At 32.5% G+C, this 24,556-nt stretch overlaps 4 protein-coding genes across 8 annotated transcripts; all 4 read left to right on the top strand.

Moving 5' to 3' along the window:
- Positions 1-289: 289 nt before the first annotated feature.
- Positions 290-8,460, top strand: LOC137814656 (ABC transporter G family member 22). 5 transcript variants are annotated; one of them, XM_068617503.1, is made up of 12 exons: positions 293-383; positions 665-1,037; positions 4,101-4,171; positions 4,311-4,381; positions 4,824-5,059; positions 5,348-5,503; positions 5,685-5,868; positions 6,514-6,822; positions 6,907-7,194; positions 7,329-7,613; positions 7,701-7,808; positions 8,015-8,460. In XM_068617503.1, the coding sequence occupies exons 4-12, from the start codon at positions 4,355-4,357 to the stop codon at positions 8,234-8,236; spliced, it is 1,815 nt and encodes a 604-aa protein (XP_068473604.1). In that variant the 5' UTR covers positions 293-383; positions 665-1,037; positions 4,101-4,171; positions 4,311-4,354; the 3' UTR covers positions 8,237-8,460. The 5 variants fall into 5 exon arrangements, with proteins under 5 accessions (XP_068473602.1, XP_068473604.1, XP_068473603.1 ...); XM_068617504.1 differs by lacking the exon at positions 293-383 and adding an exon at positions 481-556; XM_068617501.1 differs by lacking the exon at positions 4,311-4,381 and having other exon boundaries at positions 290-383.
- A 2,936-nt stretch (positions 8,461-11,396) lies between these two features.
- Positions 11,397-13,774, top strand: LOC137814655 (cell division cycle 20.2, cofactor of APC complex-like). The gene is made up of 4 exons (XM_068617500.1): positions 11,397-11,711; positions 11,796-12,077; positions 12,171-12,440; positions 12,819-13,774. Exons 1-4 carry the CDS (start codon positions 11,616-11,618, stop codon positions 13,545-13,547), a joined length of 1,377 nt encoding a protein of 458 aa, XP_068473601.1. The 5' UTR covers positions 11,397-11,615; the 3' UTR covers positions 13,548-13,774.
- A 3,143-nt stretch (positions 13,775-16,917) lies between these two features.
- On the top strand, positions 16,918-17,498 carry LOC137814654 (uncharacterized). The gene is made up of 2 exons (XM_068617499.1): positions 16,918-17,083; positions 17,195-17,498. The coding sequence occupies exons 1-2, from the start codon at positions 16,918-16,920 to the stop codon at positions 17,452-17,454; spliced, it is 426 nt and encodes a 141-aa protein (XP_068473600.1). The 3' UTR covers positions 17,455-17,498.
- Positions 17,499-23,307: 5,809 nt separating this feature from the next.
- Positions 23,308-23,841, top strand: LOC137816085 (uncharacterized). The gene has a single exon (XM_068619180.1). The coding sequence runs from the start codon at positions 23,308-23,310 to the stop codon at positions 23,839-23,841; it is 534 nt and encodes a 177-aa protein (XP_068475281.1).
- The last annotated feature ends 715 nt before the right edge of the window (positions 23,842-24,556 follow it).

The raw sequence follows: 24,556 nt of genomic DNA, 5'->3' as shown, positions 1-24,556 counted from the left end.
AAAAAAAGAAAAAAATGTTTATAAAAAAGATAGGGAGTTATAATAACATAAAAAAGTGACTAATGGAGTAGCAACAGGAATTGTGTGTGGAGGGTGACTTTTATGACCATATTACAACTCATTGCAAATTCTCTTCACCAGTCACCATATTTAATATTTTCTTTTTTTACAAGAAGACCCTGGAGCAACTGATATTAGTAAGGAAAGAGGAGGGTAGTTTAGTAGTTTTCTTTCCGTCTCTTAAACTGGTCGTTGTGCTATAAAAAGAATGAATACTTCACATCTGACTGTTATGGCACTGAACCCGCGAATTTCTTCTCGCTCTCTTCTTCTGATTTTACTCTCTTCGGTAATCCTTCTTCTCAGAAAAAATAAATCATAGGGTAAGATGAAATCCGAAACGATCTTCTCATATTTATCATCTCTATACTTCAATTATTTAATTTATCTTCTCATACAATCTTCTCCTTCTCCAACAAGATGAACGCTCTTTCAACTTCGCAAATTTCTTTAGTCTAAAATCAGTTGCCTCAAGATGAACATATAATAGGAAAATGTACAGTACATTCATAAATAAGTTTGTTCGTTCACATAACTTCGTTTTTTTTTGGGTATAATTGTAAGTGTTTATTTAGTTAATTGATTTTTTCTATTCAATCGACAGATATATACACTGGCGGTGAGCATGGAAAATGCAAGTACATCCAGCTTGGCGAGAACGCAATCGGAGGATATGGCGGAGACGGTGGCAACGGCATGTGTGAAGTCGCCGCCGTTGGCGGAGGGTGGCGGACTGCTGTCGAGGAAACCGAGCCAGAGGATGACGACGGCCTCACCGAGTGGCGGCGGAGTAAGAAACTCACGCATAAGGAGGGCGAGGAGCGCTCAGTTGAAGGTGGAGGTGGATGAGGTTGGCAGCGGCGTGGCTCTGAGCCGAGCTTCCAGCGCCAGCTTGGGCCTCTCATTCTCCTTTACTGGCTTCACTCTTCCTCCCGATGAAATCGCCGATTCAAAACCTTTCAGCGACGATGATATCCGTAAGTAAATTCACACACTCATAAGCATTGAATTATTATTTTATTTTTAGTTTCATCAACAATTTCACACTTATCGTACAATATAATCTACCAATTAACAATTAGTAATATCCATTTTTGTGCATTTAAATACTTCCCCATTTTTAAAAAATAGAATGCACTTTTAGGGTTATATTACTTTTTCTTACTCATGATTATATTCATATATCCTTTCTAAAATGTTCACGAGTGTGATACGCTACGTTTTCTGAGTTTAATTTCCCTCCTTTAACAACGAACGGATAGGAATGCATAAAAAAATTTGTCTTCTGTGTCGTTACGGTAACCACAGAAATATTTTAGGATGCTCTGTATTAATATATAAATTATAATAATATTATATATGATAATACAAATGGAATCCATGCAGTTCATTTCAAACATCAGGGAGGAATGTGGAGTTCACCTTGTCACCACTAGATTTTATTAAATTTCACTATATAAGATAATTATTATTTAATAAAACTTATCTAAGTCTAAATTAATTCAAAGCTGTAAAAAATCTCAACCATTGAGGATAATACTTTAATTTTGCTGTATTGCTAGTATTTTTTACTAACATACTTAGTTTGGGTGAGTTATTGTAACGTAAAGTATCAATATTTTTTTTCTATTACTAAAATTTATAATACACGTAAGTATTTTTACAGTATAATTTTAAAATTCATAAATAAATAAATAATTTTAAATATATAAATTGTATTTTTAACACCCATTCGAAGCGTATTAGTTAAATACATACCAGTCATAAAAGCTAAAAACGGTCACAGGAATCCGACATACTTGTGATTCACATAATTTGACTGGCATTGTCGCTTGGTACTACGAAGAAGAGACGTTAAGCTAATTAGTCCTTTCCAATCATTCCCACTATGTTTGAATTATAAGTAGAACACAGAAAATAAATGAAAAAAGAGTAAAAGAAAATTGATATTTTCTTTATTTGAAAAACAAAGTAAAAAATAAATGTTATGCGAAAAAGTATCTTTTTTTTTTTACTTTTACTCCTTCCAAATTATCCTAAATAAATATAGTGTAAAAAGACGTCTTCTTTCTGCTTCACAGCTTCGCTTTTGAACTTACATTTCCGCACAAACAAACTCAAGAACATATTTTATAACATTTTGATTAACTTAACAAAAAATCTAGTGAAAGATGAAATAACTGGGTTTAAAATAGTCCAAAATTGATGCTGTTTTAAAAAGGGTTTCGTTATTTGTATTTTCATACATTAGTTCTGCACATTTATTGATAGAAAAATGAAAAATAGTACACATTTTAGTGTTTGCACTTTACATCTTTTATAAAACGAAAACAATGTAAAAAAATAATATACAAATAATAATATTATAAATATTAATGACGTAATCTCATAAAGTTTTACTTGGTTTATAATATTTGCATGTTAGTTATAACTAAAGTTTTTCCTTCCCCTATCCAATGCTTATTAGTTTTTTTTTTTTTTGTGTCGGTGTGAGGGTGTCAATATTATAATGCTTCCTATAGTAAAAATATCATTAACATCTCCCTTTTTCCTTTTAAACACCGTTACTTTCGGTATACAATTTTTTGATACGATGGATTTAAAAATAAATATATATAATAAAAAATAAATTTATAATTAAATAATATAAAAAAATATTAAAATACTAGTATTGAAAATTATAATGTCAATGTATAAAAAATTGGAATTGATATATATCCTACCTCTTATTCCATTACCTATTTTCAGTTACGTGGACTTGTCTTGTCGGGTCCAATCCAAACCAACAAAAACCTCTTCGCCGTAGCGGTCCAATTCAAACAATTTGACTCAGTTATTTCCCGAACCGAAAATAGTGGTACATGTCCAATATTGTGGTTGTCTTTATGAGCCACTGGCATCTACTATCTATGCCAAAGAATGGTCCCCCCCTCCACATAACTACATAGTAACGACGTTCTAATTAATTACGATAATGATCATTTCATGCATCCTCCTCTACGTGTATTTTTCCATAGCGTGCCATTCATTATGGTACTGTTTTGTGTTGCTTGAACTAATGCTCCAATTAAAATTCTTGAATATGTCCAAAATGTGTAACATTCGTTTAAGAAGCATTATTGATATGTTACACTCTTGCATTAGCCCAATGTTTTTTTAATCTAGTGGATTAATAGCCTGTAATTTCACATTTAGGACGTCATTTTTTCGTTTTGAGAACTTTCGCGTTTAAAACATGATTCTTTACATTTCAACAATACTTTAACCTCGATAAAATCCTTTTCAAGTTATTTAATGACGTTAGATTGTTCTAGCAGGCAGATTTATATTTGCTTAATTTTTATGTTTCTGTCTTAAAATGAAACAGAATTAATCTAATTATTTTCAACTAAAAACATAATTATGATATGTATCAAATCTTATATAATCGTATATTCCAGTAAAATAAAACTCTGATGTTTTGTCACAAACCGAAACTTAATTATATTCACCACATATATATTTTTCCAAACTTGTTGACTATCTTTTTCACATCTTTTATAACTAGAATGCGTGGAATATGACCCATCTTTATAACTTGTGGACTAACGACAATTAGCTAGGTTGGCCTGGATCCAGTCTTCCTTTATTGTGGGAGAGCACACTGTCTCATTCTTGGGGGGGCCTTCATTAAATTGGCTTGACTTTTATTCTCGACTGCGTGGAGTTGGTTTGACTTACTTTGTCAGTTGTCATGACTAACTTGTCTTGTATGCCTTAATTTTTAGGATCATGTATTACAAATGATATGATTCCTCTGAAACTTCTTCGGGCATCCATGTGTATGGTCTTAAAAATCCACTTCAGTATTATTTTTGTCCTACCAATCAAACTCTACAATGGGTTTTGTTTGAGCAAAACATACTCATAAACATGCATTTTCTAATTTATTGCACACAACTACTCTACGTACTAATTAACTGATTGGTGCTCTTGCATGAAGGACATTCTATTCCTCTCATTGTGATTTCTATAAAAAAGAGTTACTATGTATATTGCAGCGGAGGATATTGAAGCCGGAACTCATAAGCCTAAGTTTCAGACAGAACATACTCTGCCAATATATCTGAAGGTAATACACATTCTATGTATAAAAAATAAAGTATGTTCCTCTTCAATATTCCTTGCCTGCACCTACCGCTGCCGGTACTACTGTTCAAACCTTCAATAGAGCATGAGTTTGATTTAGTGCTGTATATGTATTTGGGCAGGCAACGGTGAAGCTTCATTTAGCGATCAAGGCTACCAATAGAACATGTTACATGGCTATCAATATAGCATGGTCAGGTTCAGTCTTGTACAAAGTTTCATTTCATGTGATGCCAATGTACAAGACTACCCCTTCTTTCTAGTTAACTAGATAAATGATTAGTAATACAGCAGATACAAGTACAACATCTGCTAGCTAACTTGTTACTAAAATTTTTCTGAATTTCTTTTTGATGCCTCCTACAGGGCATCAACAAATTAGTTTTATTTCTCATACGCTTGAAAGACCTAGGTTCAGGATTGGAACCTTTCTGGCTTCGAGGCTTTAGCTATATGTGAGGCTTAATAACATGGTTTGGCTGAGAAAGAAGGGTATGAGTATGAATAGATAGACACAAAATTTTATGAAAAAAATGCCTTCGTGCATTGAGCTTCTTTTGTGCTTTATTTTATGTTTAACTGTGTTTGTGATGGGTCTCACTAAATTAGATAAGTTCTTATTTTGGAATGTGCAGTTCACCGATGTGACCTACAAGGTAGTGATTAAAGGCATAACTACAACTAAGGAGAAGGATATCTTGAAGGGGATCACTGGTTCTGTTAATCCTGGGGAGGTTCTGGCATTAATGGGTCCTTCAGGCAGTGGAAAGACATCTTTGTTAAATCTGCTAGGAGGAAGGTTAATTCAGTCCACAATTGGTGGCTCTATTACTTACAATGACCAACCTTATTCCAAGTTTCTAAAGAGCAGGTAAAAATCCTACTAATTACTATCAGCATTGAAACTGGGAAGTTACTTAAAACACAAATTGAATCCTTAACAAGATAAATGTAAATGTAGGGGAAAACTCCAAGCTTTTTACTATCAAAGTTGTTTTTATAATAATTTTTTTATAAGATGGAAGCTGTGGTCATGATAGCCCACAAAATTAGATAGTCAGAATTTATTTTTTAAACTCTGACGGTCAATATATGTCTTAGACCATGTAAAAGGTTATCTTAGTTGATACAATACTTACACCAAGTATGCATTTTTCAGGATTGGATTCGTGACACAAGACGATGTTCTGTTTCCACACCTTACTGTTAAAGAAACATTGACCTATGCTGCCCGCTTAAGATTGCCAAATATGTTAACGAAAGAGCAAAAGGAAAAACGAGCTTTAGATGTCATCGAAGAGCTGGGATTAGAGAGGTAAATTTCATCCATGACAATGAGCGTCTCAATATAAAAGTCATAATCATCGAAAGAGCATAAGCATGGTGAAAATATAGCCTTGTGATAAATTTAATATGGGTTATGAACCCTTGTGAGTGATAAATATTTTATATTAATTATAAAAGTCAATCAATATAATTTAGGTGTATGAAAACAGGTGCCAAGACACTATGATAGGAGGTTCCTATGTTCGAGGAGTATCTGGTGGAGAGAGGAAGAGGGTTTGTATTGGAAGTGAGATCATAATCAACCCTTCTCTTCTGTTTCTTGATGAACCAACTTCTGGTTTGGATTCTACAACAGCTTTAAGGATAGTTCAGGTTCTACAAGACATAGCAGAGGTGTTTGTTCTCATTCATCCCTTTGAGTTTAAAAACATTATATCAAATGAATAAGTCTTAGATAACTCAGAAAGAATTAAACTAACATAATTAGTTCTTAAGCGTGTTAGTATTAGAGTCTATTTGACCATCTTGATGATAGCACCCTTTACAAACTAAATTCTTGTCGCCAATGCTACATGTAAGTGGCACGAGATGTCTAGACTCTGGTTTTGTCCAATTTGAATTCATCCAAGTACAGGAATATTTACTTGTATGCACGATTTAGTAATAACTGACAGGGCCGCTGAGCTTAGTTACAATGTGCCATGGCCTGGGGTCTCCCAATTGGAGGGTCCCAAAAATGAATATGCTTTAATATTTTAAGAAAAAAAATGCTTATTTTCTTACTTTAATTATGTAATTTAATCATTTAATTATAGATTCTAACTTTTTATCTGACTTTTGCACATTTAATTTTGGAAAGCTATACTTCTTTCAAAACAATAAAGTATCTTTCACTTTTTATATGTTTAAGGAATTTTTTTATATTAAAAGATCCTTACATATTCTTTCTCCAGTGGGTAAAATGTTATGGCAAAACTAGTTAGATATTTTCATCATATCTCAAATCTTTATCACAGCTAACCTTTGTCTTTGTACCAGGCTGGTAAAACCGTAGTGATAACAATCCATCAACCATCTAGCAGACTCTTCCATAAATTTGATAAGTTGATCCTTCTAGGAAAAGGGAGTTTGCTTTACTTTGGAAAAGCATCTGAAGCAATGGACTATTTCCAGTTTATAGGGTGTGCACCCCTTATTACCATGAACCCAGCTGAGTTTTTATTAGACCTTGCAAATGGAAACGTAAATGATATTTCTGTACCATCAGAGTTAAAAGATAGAGTGCAGATGGGAAATGCTGAAGTTGAAACATGCAATGGCAAACCATCTGCTTCCGTTGTACAGGAGGTATTATTAATTTTGATTTCATTTAATTAGGAAAAAGACCTGTTAGCAAAATTTTCACATCCAATTGCATTTGAACTTTAACAGTATCTGGAAGAGGCATATGATTCTCGAGTGGCAGAAATAGAGAAGACAAAGTTAATGGTTCCTGTCCCTCTTGATGAAGAACTGAAGTCTAAAATTTATTCTTGTAAAAGACAGTGGGGGACAAGTTGGGTTGAACAATTTTCAATATTATTTTCAAGAGGATTCAAAGAGAGGAAGCATGACTATTTTAGCTGGTTGAGAATTACCCAAGTTCTTTCAACTGCAGTCATCTTAGGATTACTTTGGTGGCAGTCAGATGCTAACAACCCAAAAGGTTTGCAAGATCAGGTAAACTATTTCTGTCAAAAACTTAATCCCTACTCTTGGATCATAAAGAAACGTGAAAGGAGTAAAGTTCATAATCAGATTCTAACATCAAACATTAGCATATCCTAAGCTAACATTTTCATTCTTCGCCGCAGGCAGGACTTCTCTTCTTTATTGCTGTGTTTTGGGGATTTTTTCCCGTCTTCACTGCAATATTCACATTTCCTCAAGAGAGGGCCATGCTGACTAAGGAACGAACAACGGATATGTACAGACTAAGTGCATATTTTGTGGCCAGAACTACAAGTGACCTTCTACTGGACTTAGTGTTACCAATCTTTTTCCTCCTTGTTGTTTATTTCATGGCCAGTTTGAGACTCAGTGCAGGGCGTTTTTTCCTTAGTATTCTTACAGTTTTTCTCTGCATCATAGCAGCTCAGGTATGCATTGTGTTTTATAATCCAACTACTGAGCAAATAACATAAACCAAAGTGACATAATTCTAATTGCGACTGATTGTGAAACAGGGACTTGGACTTGCAATTGGGGCTACACTAATGGACTTGAAAAGGGCCACGACTTTGGCTTCAGTAACTGTGATGACTTTCATGCTGGCTGGAGGATTTTTTGTGCAGGTAAATTTAATTAAGAAACTTCAATGAACACAAAAATCCTTATTTCCTGACACAAGCCCAATAACATTCTCATTTAATTATTGAACAATAAAAACATGTCACATCAATAAGAGAACTTGATGACAACGAATACGAGAAACTTCATCTAAATTTTCCTAATGTTAAATGCTTAAAATGCAACTGACTTGTGCTTCTAAATTTGACAGAAAGTCCCAATATTCATATCTTGGATTCGCTACCTCTCTTTCAACTACCATACGTATAAACTTTTGCTTAAGGTTCAATATGAACACGTTACACGGACCATAAATGGGATCACACTTGACAGTGGATTCACAGAGGTTGCTGCTCTGCTAGCCATGGTTTTTGGTTACCGTCTGCTGGCATATATCTCCTTGCGGCGGATGAAACTTCAAGGTGGAAATTAAGACCATCCACATGAAGGCATATATAGCAGGTCTGAGTTAGAAATACACATTTAGCATGTTAAGCATGCATATGTTATCACAGGCACATAAATATGAGGAGAGTTCAGAGACGATGCTTTTTGAAATTATTACACCCTTAGGATGTACAACCCTTCTTATTCGATCTGTTTCATTAAATCAAGCTCGGAACTGTGTTATTTAATAATTAAAAGGTGATTGTGCAACTTTTGATTTGTTTTAGTTTGAGTTGATTATGCCACCTACTATATATACTAGTTAAGTTTCCGGAATAAATATTAACCAACAAAATCTACTTTTTATCTGTGTTATCAATTAAAATTTAGTATGGGTTCAACACATCGATAGTTGAGATTTCACCACCAAATGTACGATCAATGGATTTCTTATGAAGTGTGGCCAATCTGTATACTGTAGCTTAATTATATGAAAATCAATTAAATTCAAAGTGTAAATTCTAAGAAGATATTAGAATTTAATATAATTTTGTTACTGTCTAAGGTTTCGTATAGAGCAACATTAATAGTATTTTTTTAGTTAAATATGTTTTTGGTAACTCTATAATTGATTCTATTGAATTTGGTACTTCTAATTTTTTTTAATGTTAATTTAGTTTTGATAGTTTTTGTTAATTTAAAAATAACATGCTAATGGAACCAGATTACATATTTATTAGATACTAAGATTAAGAACACTTATTTTTTTTTGCAAATAATAGTTTTTGTATGGAATAACTGTGGAGAAAGCAAGCTTATTAGTTTTAGCTATTATATAGTCTATATTTTTCCTCACATTTTCTAAATTATATATTTTTTAAGAAATCTTATAGGTTGATATATTTAATAAAATAGTTAAATATATTGCTTCCCACTTGGTTAACCTGACTATGTTGCCTTCTTACTAAATTGCCTTCTGAGTTTGGTTGAATCTGATGGAGGAACACGTGAACGAGATCAGTTCTCTAACTTCATTTATCACATGGCTAACTTTGTTAACACTGTCTATTGCGATGATGATGTATTATATGACTCTATAAACAAAATACAAGAATGATATAGGTCTACATTTTCATTAAGGCAAGAAACACAATATTTGAAAATAGTTGAAGAACAAAAATATATTTAACACTTAATAAAATTTAGTTATTGTATAATAAGTTTGTATTCTTAATTTTGTTCTAAATTATAAAATTAATAGTAGTCTTATATTTTTCCAGAAATCCTGCATAAATGTGTTATTTATCAAGTTTTGAGTCATTATTAAATCAGTTTTAATTTTCAGATTTGATAAACTCTAACTGAGTTTTTTTATAACCATTAACTTAGTTATATTTTTAAATTTTATATACATACATACATACATATATATATATATATAGTGTGAGAGTGTGCTTTTTATTTTTTTTAATTATATTTGTTTTATAAGTTTTTGAAGATGATAAAAATCATCTAAAATTAACAACATTCTTTAGAACAAAAGTTGTTGAAATTAATGAAAATAATAAAATAAATTGAGTTTTAAAAACTTCTTTAAATAAACAAACATGCATGTAAAGTTTTGTCTGAAAATAATATTTACACAGTGAACAAATAAAGTATATGTGCCAAATAATTGAAATGACCTTGACTAAAATGTTCTATATAGGTATAGACCATAACTTAATAAATATAAATGGAGTGCATAATTAAATAATCACGACGTAATATAGGATTAAGACCATATTAGAGATAACATAGGGCATGAAAGTAAACTCATTAAAATGATATCAATAAGTAAATATTTTAAAGTATGATCACCATTCATTTATTATAATAATAATAATAATAATATTATTATTATTATTATTATTATTATATATTAACTAAATTAATAGAAGAAGAATCTCGTTATATAAGACTGGTTGAATGTTGTTAAAGTGATGAATATTAAGATTGAGACCTAATTTAAATCTAAGATTTATAATATATTTTGAATATGTAAACAATTTATATATTTACTTGATAAAAGTATTATATTTACAAATCAATTTATGATGAAAGTATTTAGAGTAATGAAAGCAGTGTCCAAAGAAAAAAACTAATGATTTTAGGATTAAATTCCTAGAACTTAGAATTCTGTAACTTATATAACTTTATATTTAAATAAAAATTGATTTATGTTTTAGTATTTGAATAATATAGTTATTTATATACGTTTTAATGTTTATTTATAAGTGTGTTTAATTTTAAACTATATAGCTATTTATTTGAGATTAAAATTAAAATTTTATAGGTTAGTAATTTTTTAAAAAAAAAGTATATTTTAAAAAACCTACTTCCTATGTCTATTTTGTTCATACATAATTAAAGTCAATTAGAGCATAACTAAAGTTGAATTATGAGTATTTTCATATTGGTTAAATATATAACAACCAATATTGAATTGTGAAGTTTTCACATTCGTATATACATCTCATGATATATATATATATATATATATATATATATATATATATATATATATATTAATCATGAAGGTGTATCTTTTAAGTTAATAAAATATTTGTTGTATCTTCGTGTATAAAGAGAATGCTTATTTGCAAGAGTATATTTCATTTCATGTGTAGTGGTTGTCTTTTTGTAAAATGCAGTATGAAATATATAAAAGAAAATTTCATTTTTGCAAGAATGAAATTAAAGAAAAACTCATTAAATATACAACAAATTTAGAAATATATAATTGAAAAGCATGACGAGGTTCAAAAAAATTATATTAAAAAAGTTTTTATATTAAAACTATTGTTGGATGAAAGTTAGTTAAAATACTTCGAATATTAAAACATACATTATTTTAGAAATGAAAGTGAGCTAATTTTAAAAAATAGATTTTAGATAATGAAAACAAATTTCAATCCTAAAATAATTATATTATGCGTTAAATGATAAATTATATCAAAACATTAGAAATAAAAACGAAATGACTAATTTTCTCACATAGTGAGTTATATAGTATTAGTAAGCCGCGAAACTGCTGGTGAATCATCCCCAATTTACCCCTATTACAAAACGACGTCAATTACATGTGAAGGGTAGTTTCGTCATACCACTCTCAACGGATACTTTTCGCTATAAAAGGAAACTGATTTCGATTCTTGCGTATAGTTCTTCTTCTTCTTCTACTTCTCCTGTTCATTCGTCTCTTTCTCTCTGATCTGAACGTCGCGTACTCTGATCTGCAATTCAATTCAACCACCACAACTACCACCACCTCCTTCTTCCACCGCTCACACAATTCTCATTTTCATTCTCATTGTTTTTCCATTTTATTTCTTATCCCTCTCCATTTACTTGTTTCTCTGTTTTTTTTTGCAAGGTTTCTAACAATGGACACTGGACCGTGGAATTCTTCTTCCTCCAAGATCAAGTCCAGATCCCCCTTCCAAGTTCGCCCCTTCCGCACTAAGAATTCTCAAGAAAACGTAAACCCTGGCCTCTTTATTTCATGTTCTCAAAAACAAAAACCCTTGATCAATAGTTTTTTGTTAACATTTTTTGTGAAACAGCTGGACAGGTTCATTCCCAATCGGTCGGCGATGGATTTCGGCTATGCGCACTACATGCTCACGGAGGGTAACAAGAAGGGCAGGGAGAAAGAGAACGGTGTGGTGACGTCACCATCTCGAGAAGCATACCAGAAGCATCTCGCCGAGGCTTTCAACATGAATCGCACTCGAATCTTGGCCTTCAAGAACAAACCTCCAACGCCGGTTGAACTCATCCCCAAGTGCATCCTTTCGCCTCCTCCCCCATCCAAATCCTCTAAGCCCAGACGTCACATTCCTCAGGTATGTAAATTGAATTCAAAATTCTGCACGTGTACTGATCAGACACTTGAAAATTGAAATTCTGTTGTGACTGTTTTTGAAAATGGCTATCAGAGTTCTGAGAGAACGTTGGATGCTCCAGATATACTGGATGACTTTTATTTGAACCTATTGGATTGGGGTAGCGGCAATGTTCTTAGTATTGCCCTTGGGAACACTGTGTATCTATGGAACGCCGATGATAGCTCCACTTCTGAACTTGTCACTGTGGATGAGGAAGATGGTCCTGTTACAAGTGTTGCCTGGGCTCCCGATGGACGCCATTTAGCCATTGGTTTGAACAATTTTCATGTCCAGCTCTGGGATTCTCATTCTTCTAGGATGGTAAATTTGATTCCTTTTAAGCACTTTTGTGAAATTTTATTGGAATAGGCTAATTGACATTGCAAAGGTTCTTGTCAAAGGTTTTTATAGCGTCGTCTAATCATGGATTGTCAAATAGTTGATAATTTGTTTGCTTTTGTAATAATTATTTGGGTTTAATTTCTACACTAACAATGGCAACCTTTTAGAACTGAAGATAGCACAGGTATGATTGAATGACACAGGATAAGTCATTATATTTAAATCAAATTGTACTTAAAAAAAAGTCATATCTACCAAGGTGTTTGTGTGAAAATTAAACTTTTTGTTTTGTGTTCTTGTTAAATTGAAAACTTCTATGCATTGTGATGTATAATGGTTTTGATTTGGTGACTGCAGGTAAGAACATTAAGAGGTGGACATCAAGCACGAGTAGGTTCACTGTGTTGGAACAATCATATCCTCACAACAGGAGGGATGGATGGTAGAATCGTTAACAACGATGTTAGAGTGAGGTCTCATATTGTTGAATCTTATAGAGGACATCAGCAGGAGGTTTGTGGGCTTAAGTGGTCTCCCTCAGGACAACAATTGGCGAGCGGGGGCAACGATAATGTTATTCACATATGGGACAGGGCTAGTGCCTCTTCAAATTCAGCAACCCGTTGGCTTCACAGATTTGAGGAACATAGAGCTGCTGTGAAGGCACTAGCTTGGTGTCCATTCCAAGCAAATCTGCTTGCTTCAGGTGGAGGTGGGGGCGATCACTGCATCAAGTTCTGGAACGCGCATACAGGGGTGTGCTTGAACTCTGTCAACACAGGCTCACAAGTGTGCTCTCTGCTGTGGAACAAGAATGAGCGTGAGTTGCTTAGCTCTCATGGTTTCACCCAGAACCAGCTTACTCTTTGGAAATATCCTTCAATGCTTAAGATGGGAGAGCTCAAGGGTCATACCTCCAGGGTGTTGTATATGACGCAAAGTCCAGATGGGTGTACTGTGGCTTCTGCAGCAGGGGACGAGACTCTGAGATTTTGGAATGTTTTTGGAACTCCACAAGCTTCCAAACCAGCGCCAAAAGCCAATACTATTACTGAGCCCTTTGCTCATGTGAATCGTATTCGCTGAAGATGCATGTAGAACTTTCTGCGAGCCTGAGAACTTAAGTTTTAGATATTGTGGAGGTTATATTAAATAAATATTTAGTTTTGTAGTATTATCCTGATCATTCTTTCATTTCTTTGTCAATTTATACTATTACACATAAGCATACATGTACTTATATAATGGCCTTTGTTGTCTATTGGTAAGAAAGAAATCATAATAAATATGTCTGACCGGAACTTTTCAATTTATTGTTGATCTGATCTTTATTGTTCTATTTTTACTGTTTTTTGAGAGCCCCACCACCCGATTTGGGTGTCAACGAAAACTGTTAACAGTGAAACAGTATCGCTCTGCTTGCTTACACTCAAATTCTGAGAAAGAAAAATATTTAGTGAGTTTCACGATTCCATTGTTTAACTTTAAGTAATATGCATTAAGAACAACTTTAGGGTGGTTCTTTTCTTGTTTTTTCAGAGTAAGAATTCACGTTCTTAATATCGATCATTTGAGAGTTACGACGGGATTTGCCAAGAAAAGAGCACGATCAATGAGTAAGATTAGATGACAAAATGGGTTCATCCGCGGCCATCATCATTTAGTGTGTGACGGATTAACTTTTTAAATCTATTAATTCATATTGGTTTGGTTTGGTCTGTTTTATTGAAACAAGAAAATTAAATTTAAGAGAGGATGAATTGTATTTAAAAAGATTTTGGAAAATAATTATAAATTAGAAATACAGTTTTGAAAGATTTAAATCTATTTTAATAAACAAATATCTAAATTAATTTTAATAGGTTATTTTTTTAATTTAAAATATTGTTTTTATGATCAACAATAGAGTAAAAATACTATAAAATTCAAAATTATCAATCAATATTTTTAAGAAAATCTTTGTTTCAATTTATCTTGTTAACAAGTAAACAAATACAAATTGATACAAAATATCTCAATGTTCAATATAACACTTAATATCTCAATGTTCATACATTCTACATCAAGGTTGGTCTTTAGAATACTGGGCTTGCATATGTCTCATCCCTATAGACGGGAAATGCTCATAAATCCAACCCTGCAACAATGTCGCATAACCAATTAGTTGCCTAGTCTTTGCATAACTACAATCTCCTAGCACACATGTGAGTTAATGCAATTGTCGCCCAAGCATATCCCCCAGTCAGCCTCAGATTGACAAAAAACCCAAGATAAATCACACTAATCGAAGTAGCACTCTTGTCGGCGAAGATAGTGCAACCAACAAGGTGAATTAAATAAGCTCTAGCAGTTACAATTCACTGTCTCATTGAACATGCGTCTTCATACACATCTCTTAACCAACTGAGGCGCACATTAGCTCCTCGATAGTGTCTTGTCTCTCCAGATACAACTCCACGATCAACACGGAGAAATTCTACCAATAAATCATTCGCTGAATCTGCATCTAAGGTCTGGTGCGTGTAAAATTGACCAACAATGGACAAATGCAACAAATTTGACACATCATCAAGAGTGATGGTCATCTCCTTGATGGGTAAATGAAATGTGTGTGTGTGTTTGCATGCCACCTCTCTACAAAAGCACAAAGCAATCATCGATCTAAATTCTCATAACTAGCATGAACCAAACCACCTAAGCCAGACATGTCTACTGCAGCCTCTATGCGCTCATGAGGTGCTCCTAACTTCTTTATCTTTCTCCCATCAGAAACAACCTTCAGCTCACTACGATCCTACAATAATCAAGATATATCATCAATTAATGTTCATTAATTACCAAACCATCTCATAACTGTCTAGCCACATGATCTTCATAATTAACCAGTAATGACTTATTCACTAACCCTCCTGGATAGCCTTCATTATCAATTTCAACTTCTTATTGTTCAATATAATCTTCAAAATCCTCATTTGGAATTGAAGTACTAGGACTACCACACCTTCTTCTCACAAATACAGTTGGTCGCATATGGTTCGAATTAGAATATTTTCCTCCTCTAGTCCTGACCATCTTATTATTCATAAAAAATAGACAGCTTGTTAAGGGTAATTTGACGAACTAATCGTTCCAAACTAAACACCAAATAAAACACTTATTCATTGATAAATAGCTAAGTGCACTAATATTATAAGGCCAATTTTAAGGGCAGAGATAGTAGGAACATCATTGAGGGCAGAAAAAACGCACCTAATAAATACATTTCGGATTTCCAAATCCAAACCTAATAAAAAAGCCTTCTGGGTCTGCTCATTCGTGGTGCATACGGATATTAATATCCAGAACAAAGCAATGAAAAACATTCATTTGGACATAAGCATCAGAAACCCAACTGGATATATACATCTGAAACTCAAAACACACTTTCAAATAAAAATATCAGAACCCACAAGAAACGCAAAAACTCACAGTTTTGTGACGCGTCTCCTTCTCCGGTGCCTTCGCTCTTTGTCGCAGTAGAAGTGCCTCAAAAATGCTGCCTAAACGATGGCTTCGTGTGTGTAAGAGTTTCGCTGCCTCAATGTCTATAACAATGAACGAAAGTGTGCTTGGCAGATGGGTTGGGTGCACTTAAGTGTAACCTAATTTTTACTTCATTAAGAGTGTTTTGGTCTTTTCGCAGGAACATGTGTAGGGAGAATCTACCTAAGACATATAACTATTTCTAACCTGCACAACTTTGATGGGCCAGCTTACTCCGTCCCACTTTTGGCGAACCAAAATGGACCCATTTTAGCACCCCTAACTAAGATATGTTTGCATTGAAAGTAGAGGAAGAAAGAAATAAGTGCAAAGTAAAAAGAAAAGAGATATAAATATATTAAAAAATACAAAAACTATAAAATAAATTAGAATGCTAATATGAGTCAGTTTAAATTTAGCATTGTCTAATTTCACCCATCTTACAATGATAAATATGTCAGAATGGTTGATTAGAAACACTTCTTCTGCACATAAATTGATATATTTAAGATAGAAAAACCCAAAGATAAATCCAGCCACCATTCCTTGGGACCAAAATTAACAAATTATAAATGGAACATTCTTCAATTTCACTGTTTAAAGGCTTTCCAAACTTGGCATCAGTGCATTGTTGGATTTTCGTGTTTAAAATAGTTACCCAAAAAAGATTCTTGTGTTGTGTCGTCAAAATGGTCGATTTCCACCTAAAGTAACCATCCTTTCCATGTTCCGTATATAAGCACCAACAACCATCGATCATTATACACATCTTTTCTTCATTATTCCTTTCTTTTTTTCCCTTTATCATTCCATCACCTCGTTCTTTCTATCATTCTTCTTACCTACCAGTATGCATGTTCATTTTTGGGATGAGACTCACAAATGCCTATGTTTACATCCACATAAACTTTGATTGTCAAATAACAAAAGAAAGATGAACAACTCCATGAGATTAGGGTTCATGGCTGTGGTTGCTGTATCTGGAAGCATGGCCTTCGTGGTTCACCAAGTCCATAAACGTTTACTATCTAACTTCATGGAGAAAATTGAGCATGAAATGGGTGGTATCTTATGTGCACACGGCCAAAAGAATTTGTGTGGTACCATTTCCTTCAAATTTAGTTTCCATTACTCTTAAATTCCTTTTATGATTGAAAATTTTAAATCAAAAGCTAATTCATAAAGGGTTTGTTGTTTCTTGTGTTTGAAAGGCTCGGAGAAACATCAAGCGAAGAAGAAGGTGCGATTTTCAAAAGAAGCATTGGAAGAGAAGAGTTATGGTAGAAGCAGTAAAATGATTAGTACAAGGGTAGGACGAATGAAGGTTGAAGAAATTTGGAAGATGAAGAATGTTGAAAGATGGAGCAACAAGCCCAAATTAGAAGAGATGATGCCTCCTAACAGGAAAGTTCTATACAAGGGAATTATGAAATATAGAAATAACACTATTTGTGGGAGACTTCCATTTTAGTTTTTTTTTTCTTTTCTAGAAAATAACATTTTTATATCCTTATGCATATATACTCACTAACTTTTCTTAATATAAAAGTTTTGATCAACTCACTTTAAAGTAATTTTGATGTTGAATTAGTAGAGAGAGAAATATATATATATATATATATATATATATATATTCGATGAAAATAAGTAGTATAAATAAATAAAAATTAAAAGTATTTGATAGAAAGAAATAGAGAAAAGATGAAGAGGGAGAGAAAATGATGAATAAAAATATCTAAGAAAATAGTAGAATGTATTATCTTTTTCTAAATTTTTTTATCTTATACTAATTATAGGCTAAACTATTTTTTTTTTAAGTTTTTATGAAATTGTGTTATTTAAACCACTTTATTCCATTATTCCAAATGTTACTAAAGTGCTTTTGAGACCAAAAATAAAACAAAAAGCTATTAAAGACAAGGAAGCTTTTAAAAAATATACTCAAAAATAAATAAAAAAGCCAGTATTTTATTAGAAAGAATAATATATTTAAATCTTAATTGTATTTATAACCATTATCTCAACCAAACTCATCTAAAGAATTGTCCCTTCTTATCTTATTTGTATTTATCTGTTAATTTTAATGAGTAATTTGTAAAAGTCATTAATTAAGAAATTAACAATAATTAAATATATAAAATAATTTCACTAAAGTTGTTTTTGAAATAATTTAACTTCTCAGAATATTTTAGATTTTTCCTTTTATTTTTCTATAAAATCACATCATATATCATATTTTAATTGTATCTTTAATGTATATGGAATTTCAACCACTTTATAGTTATGAAAATAATTTGCTTTATTTTTTTTATCACTAAATGTATAGTGTAATGTCATAACAATTTTATTTTATATAGTTTTATATGACATTTGAGATTTATATACATAGTCTTATTGATATTTTTGTTTTAATAATACACTATCTAAGTATGCTATAGTGTTATTCAATATAATAACATCTTATCCATATTTTTCTATGTATTTTATTGTTGTTGCAAAATCTAACAAATATATTGATCAACTTGTTATTTTTGTTACAATTTAAAATTTTAATCACATTTGAACTTCAACATCATGAATATGTAAAATTTTAATCCACATTTGAACTTCAACATCATGAATATGTAAAGAGTAAGACGTAATTTTATCTGAACTGGTGATATTCTGAAAAAAGGTATAGCTACTGTTAAATGGGATACGATTTGTTCTCCCCTTGAGAATGGAGGTTTGAAAATTATTAACCTTCATCATGAAAATAATGCTTATCTTCTTAAGCTTGCTTGGAACTTTGCTTATAGCAACAAGCCTTGGTCTCTGCTCTTGAAAGCTAGGGTCCTTAAATCAAAATATGAGTTTCGAATGGTTTATAGATCGTCATCTCTTTGGCCTGGAATTAAGCAGTTTTATTCTACTATACTTGATTATACTTCTTGGACTGTTGGTACAGGTTCTCTTATTAATTTTTGGAATGATAAATGGTGTGCTACTTCTTCTTTAGCAAATATTGCAGGATTATCTGATGGTGCTAGTATTCCGGATACAGTCTCTCAGTTTTGGACAGGTAGTGATTGGAGTATTCCATTGTCTTTACAGCAGATGCCTCATCTTTTTAGTCATATCATGGTTAGGGCGGTACAGGATATTCCTAATTGGATTCTAGATGAGTCTGGTAGTCTCACTCTTAAATCAGCTAGGACTTTTTTCTTGGATCCAGGGGTTTCTTGTGGTTGGGGTAAATTTATTTGGTCTTCATATATTCCGCCTTCCAAAACTCTTGTCCTTTGGAAAGTTTTTCATGGGCGGCTTCCTACAGATCAGCATATTCAGAATAAAGGTTTGCATATTTGTTCTATGTGTACGCTTTGTGAAAAGCACGAGGAATCTATTCAACATTTATTTTTTGAATGTGCTAATGCTTTGCGTATTTGGAGTTGGGTTCAACACATTTTTCCTACTTATCATTTCTCTAATAAGGATGATCTTCTTTCTTTTATTAAGAGTGATGGTAGTCCGTTGGTTAAATTAATTAAGCTAGCTGTGATAACTTTTTCTATTTGGATGATATGGCGTATGAGGAATTATGCTCGTTTTCAGGATAAGATTGAGGTTTCTAGGGCTATTTTGGTTATTAAAGACTTAACTTGTCTAGTGGGTAATTCGTCTAAAGCTTCAATGAAGAATGATATGTTTGATTTCAATGTGCTAAAGTTTTTTGGTATTAACACTCGTACTGGTAAAGTTCTACGTCCTCTTCCTGTTAGATGGGAGTTTCCTTCACCAGGCTGGGTAAAAATTAACACTGATGGGGCTGCTAGGGGATATCCTGGTCTTGCTACTTGCGGAGGTATTTTTCGTGGGAGTATGGGGGAATTTATTGGAGCTTTTTCTGCGTTTCTTGAAGTTCAGACTGCTCTGGTTGCTGAGTTTTATGGGGTTATACATGCTATGGAGGAAGCTCAAAAGATGGGGCTTACTAATGTCTGGCTGGAATGTGATTCTGCTTTGGTTTGTGCTGCGTTTACTGCTAGGACAAATGTTCCTTGGATGCTTCGTAATCGATGGAATGTTTGTCTTAATTACTGTGGGAAAATTAGGTTTACAGTTACTCATATTTTTCGTGAAGGAAATGTGTGTGCTGATAAGTTGGCTAATTTAGGATTTTTTCATAGAGAACCTTTTCTTTGGTATAATAGGCTTCCACCTTGTCTGTTCTTAGAATTCTTTATGAATAGGTATAGTCTACCTATGTATCGTTTTTGTTAACATATGAGTTTTGGTCTAGTCCCCCCGTATTTTTGTATTTTTTTTTCTTTTGTTTAATAATATTTTTTTTTTCATGTGATGGTAAATGATTGTTGTTACTTGAGGTGTCAGCCTAGCTGAGATCTTAAGTGGCATAATGATACCTAACATGAAAGCTTTTATTTAAAAAAAAAAAAAAGAGTAAGACGTAAATGAAAAATAAAAGTTAAACAAACTAGACACTGTAACAACATTAGGTTCACAATATTCTAATTACTAAAATATGACGATCGAATATTTAATCCATATAAAAAATTTCTTGTGGTATCGTATAATTGTTTATATTTTTTTTCTAAAATATTTTAACGTATTTATCATTTTATGGAGCGGTGCCCACGTCTTTATTATTTTAATTCTAATCTGAAGACATATAAATGTTTTCACTATTTTGATAATTTGGTTGTTAGTTATTTCGCTTTCAATTAGAAGAAAAAAAAAATGACACCATATTAATTGAAATATATGACTGCATAAAAACAAATAAAACATAAATAAGAGAATTAAGAAAAATATAGGAATACATAAGAGGACTTATTATACGGGTATTAAATAAAAAATGTTATCTTGCACTATTTATATAAATAAATTTTTTAAGCATTATTCCATCTTCCAATTGAAACAGAAATAAAAAGCTTAGATTAAGCAAGTTTTTACTAATTTTAAGATTAGTCTTTATTGAAATTGATACCTCCAACAAAATTTCAGTGCTTTTGGCATTATGGATTTAATAAATATATAAATTTGATTTTGTTGATAATTTTATTTTATAAAAGGTATAAAGACAAAATGGCATGCCAATAAGATTGATACCTGAAATGTCAACAATTATATATTTTTTAGATAATATGTATATAGAAACCATAAAAACAATACAAACATATGGGACCTCAAAATTCTTATAATTAAATATTCAGATAAAGCAAATTTAATCATAAAAAATACCTTTTGACTTAATACAAAGAGGAAACAACTCAAACCATTTTTTTTCATTTTAATGGATAAATGTCCAGTAAATTGTTTATAATTGACAGATACTGCGATAAACATATTATATTGCTATTTTCTTTGTTTGATTTTTTTTTGTTTGATCTCATGATTAAAAAATAACTAATATTGCTCTTAGAATGCTCAATCAACATCACCAGAAGTGAAAATTAGTGAGACATAACATCATGGGAAGATCCAAATTACTGCATTGCTAAAATTCCCAGTCTCTTCGAAGGATTTTCTTAGTTCAAGAAGATGATCATATAAGACCTCCACAGTGCTTCGTCTTTTTGTTTTCCATTTTTATGGCGTTTTCAGTGCTTTGCAGTGTACTTGTATTTAGAGATTTGGTTTTGTTTTATACTGAAAACGAGTTGGATAATTTGTATTATCACGAAGATATGTATTATGAATAAAAAAAAACTAAATACATTAGTTTATTAAAAAATAATTTTTTTCAAAACAAAAATATGATCTTTTATTTGATAAAAGGATTTCAAAAAATATAATTTATTTAATATAAAACAATTATATGAAGAAATATTGAACTAGACATAATAATACATATAAAAAATTAATATTTTTTTAAAAAAATTGGGTTTGGTCTATAAAATGAAACAATAATTTTCCAACACTAAAAAAACATTTTAACATTTAAAATTCTACATATTTAAGCCACTAAAATATATTTTTTTTCAAAACCGCTTTTAGTTTTTTTTATACCGTAAATTTCGAGCAATGAAACTGACAAAATTGCCATCAGTCCAAATTTTAGGAATTGACCGTTAAATGTATAATAATCTTGATATTTCAAAATTACAATGAAGGCGTAATATAGAGGTGGTAATTCATTTCACACTCAAACAATAATGTTATAATTATCCTTTAAGGTATAAGTTTAATTTTAATTCCTTTTTTACAAAATAAAAATAATCATATAATTATGATTATTGTGTAAAAAATTCAATGAATGTATCCAGTCAACTGGAATTCTTGTTATGTTAATAAATATTAATTCCATTATTTGTAATTCATCATACTTAATTATGTCTATATTCATAAAGTAACATTTTGATCAGTGAAGAATTCATTATAGATAATAAATATAATAGTTCTAGTTAGACAATATAAACATAAAGTTAATATAAGAGTATGATGAAGGTTGGAGTTATAATAATCAGTATTAATTTTTTTAATTAATTAATTAATATAATCTTAATGACACCTTAGCCTATTAAATATCACAACTATAATTTTGGTCATATTCTCAATATTCTATTTAGAGGGATTTCAACCTCCACCCAAGAACATCACCATTAAAACAGTCAAAGTATTACTTCAATATTTATTAAATGGCACACGAAAATTGCACATATATTGTTATTACTAAATAAGTATTTGTTTAGTGATATTATTTTAAATGTTAAAAAATTAAATATTAAATATAATAAGTTAACAATCATTCAATAATCTTCCTATATGACATCCAGAAAAGAAGTTATAAAGGTTCTTGCATTTGATTTAAGAGTTAAACGGAACGGAAGTGGAGTTGGATAAAACGGTTAAAAATGTGTTTAGAAATGAAACTCCGGTGGCGACGGTGGCGAGTGGATGAGGTGGAAAGGAAAATGACGTTATTTGTTAGAGTCCACCTCCACGCCTCTTCTTTTAGCCTTTCACTTCTTCACGTAACACTTAAATATTAACAAAAAAAAAAAGATTTTTTATTTGCAAATTTTATGTGACTCCTTGTAATGCCCCTCACATCACACCCAAACCCCAACTCACAACTCCGTATACCTCAAAACCCCGTTCTCATTCTTCTTCCATCCCTTATTTCTAGGACGCCACGTCCGTTCCAACCCTTAACAGCCACTTCAAAACGTCCCTAGTACCCTCAAATTTCTTAAGCCCTCACGCTTTCTTCCATCTTCACCATTCTTTCAACACTGTTCAAGATTCAACAAGAACCTGCCACGGGCTCCAAGCCCAATACCCACATCCCATTTTTCCTTAAAGTCTCAATCTTTCGGCCATGTCCAACAGGATGATGCTCCGGGCATCGAACCGCCGTCAGCCCCTGCTGCAGCGGCGGCCATCGAAGCTGGCGACGCGCGTGGGAGAGGTCGTCGGGGGCACGGCGGCGGAGTGCGTGGCGGTGTGCTGCTGCATCCCCTGCGGCGTGGCGAATTTCCTGGTGCTGGCAATCTACAAGGTGCCGGCGGCCTTGTGCCGGCGAATGCTGAGGCAACGGCGGCACCGGAAGATTGCGAAGGAGGGGCTGCTGAAACCCACGCGCCGCCACTGCTCGTGCGGGTGCTGCGAGGACGTTAACGGGTCGCGGATATTCCCCATGTGCGCGAACGACGCGTTTGACATCAAACGCCTCCACTCGCCGGAGCCCGATAGTGACGACGAGACACTCGCTCTGGAGAAAGAGATGTGGGACCAGTTTTACAGCACTGGGTTTTGGAGAAGCTCTTCTAACAGAGAACGGAGAGAATCCTCGCAAACGCAAACGCAAACGCTCTCTTCCAATGTTGTTCCCCAACCGAACATCTTCGCTTGAACCCTCTCTTCATAATATAAGTACATACACAATTTGTATGCGCAATTTTTTATTTATATTAATGAGAATGCAGCTCTTCGTTTTGGGTCTTATAAGTGGTTATTTGGTTTTTTCGATACTTGTTTTGTTCGTGTATTGCGTTTTCCGCTGGAGTTTTTCAGGTTGTGTGAAATTATGTGCCAGGTTTCCTCTGTGTAAGGTATGGTGCACACGATTTTCTGCTGCTACTTGATAATCTTTGCTTCAAATTCCTTGTTGAACCTGTGCTGATTGAAATTTCTTTCTACTGTTGTGTTCTTTACACAGGAACAAGAAAATATGGATTTTCATTGATTGCTTTTAATTTATCAACTCTTCCCTCCTCCCATTTGAAATTTAACATTTCAATTTAATCTCTTAAATCATTTGTGTTAGTTGCTAAATTATATTCAACACCAAAAGTTGTGATATACATCTAGGGAGAGAAAAAAGAAAAGAAAAAGTTTATAATATATATGATCGGATAAGAGAAAAGAAATAGAGAGAGGTTTTAATAAAATAGTTTCGTGTAGGTTAGTGTTAACTAGTGATTTAAATTAACTTGAGTTGATATTATAGATGATGAGAATTGAGAAATAAATTGTAGTTTGAAGTAAATTGAGAAATAAATTGAGAAGTAAAAGTTATGTAGTTTGAATGTCCGGAGATGTGATGAAATGAAAGAAGGGTAAATTTA

This window comes from Phaseolus vulgaris, chromosome 1 (genome assembly GCF_000499845.2).
Source record: "Phaseolus vulgaris cultivar G19833 chromosome 1, P. vulgaris v2.0, whole genome shotgun sequence".
Taxonomy (NCBI): Eukaryota; Viridiplantae; Streptophyta; class Magnoliopsida; order Fabales; family Fabaceae; genus Phaseolus; species Phaseolus vulgaris.
The sequence above is the reverse complement of the archived record's forward strand: the minus strand, read 5'-3'. Positions and strand labels throughout refer to the sequence as shown.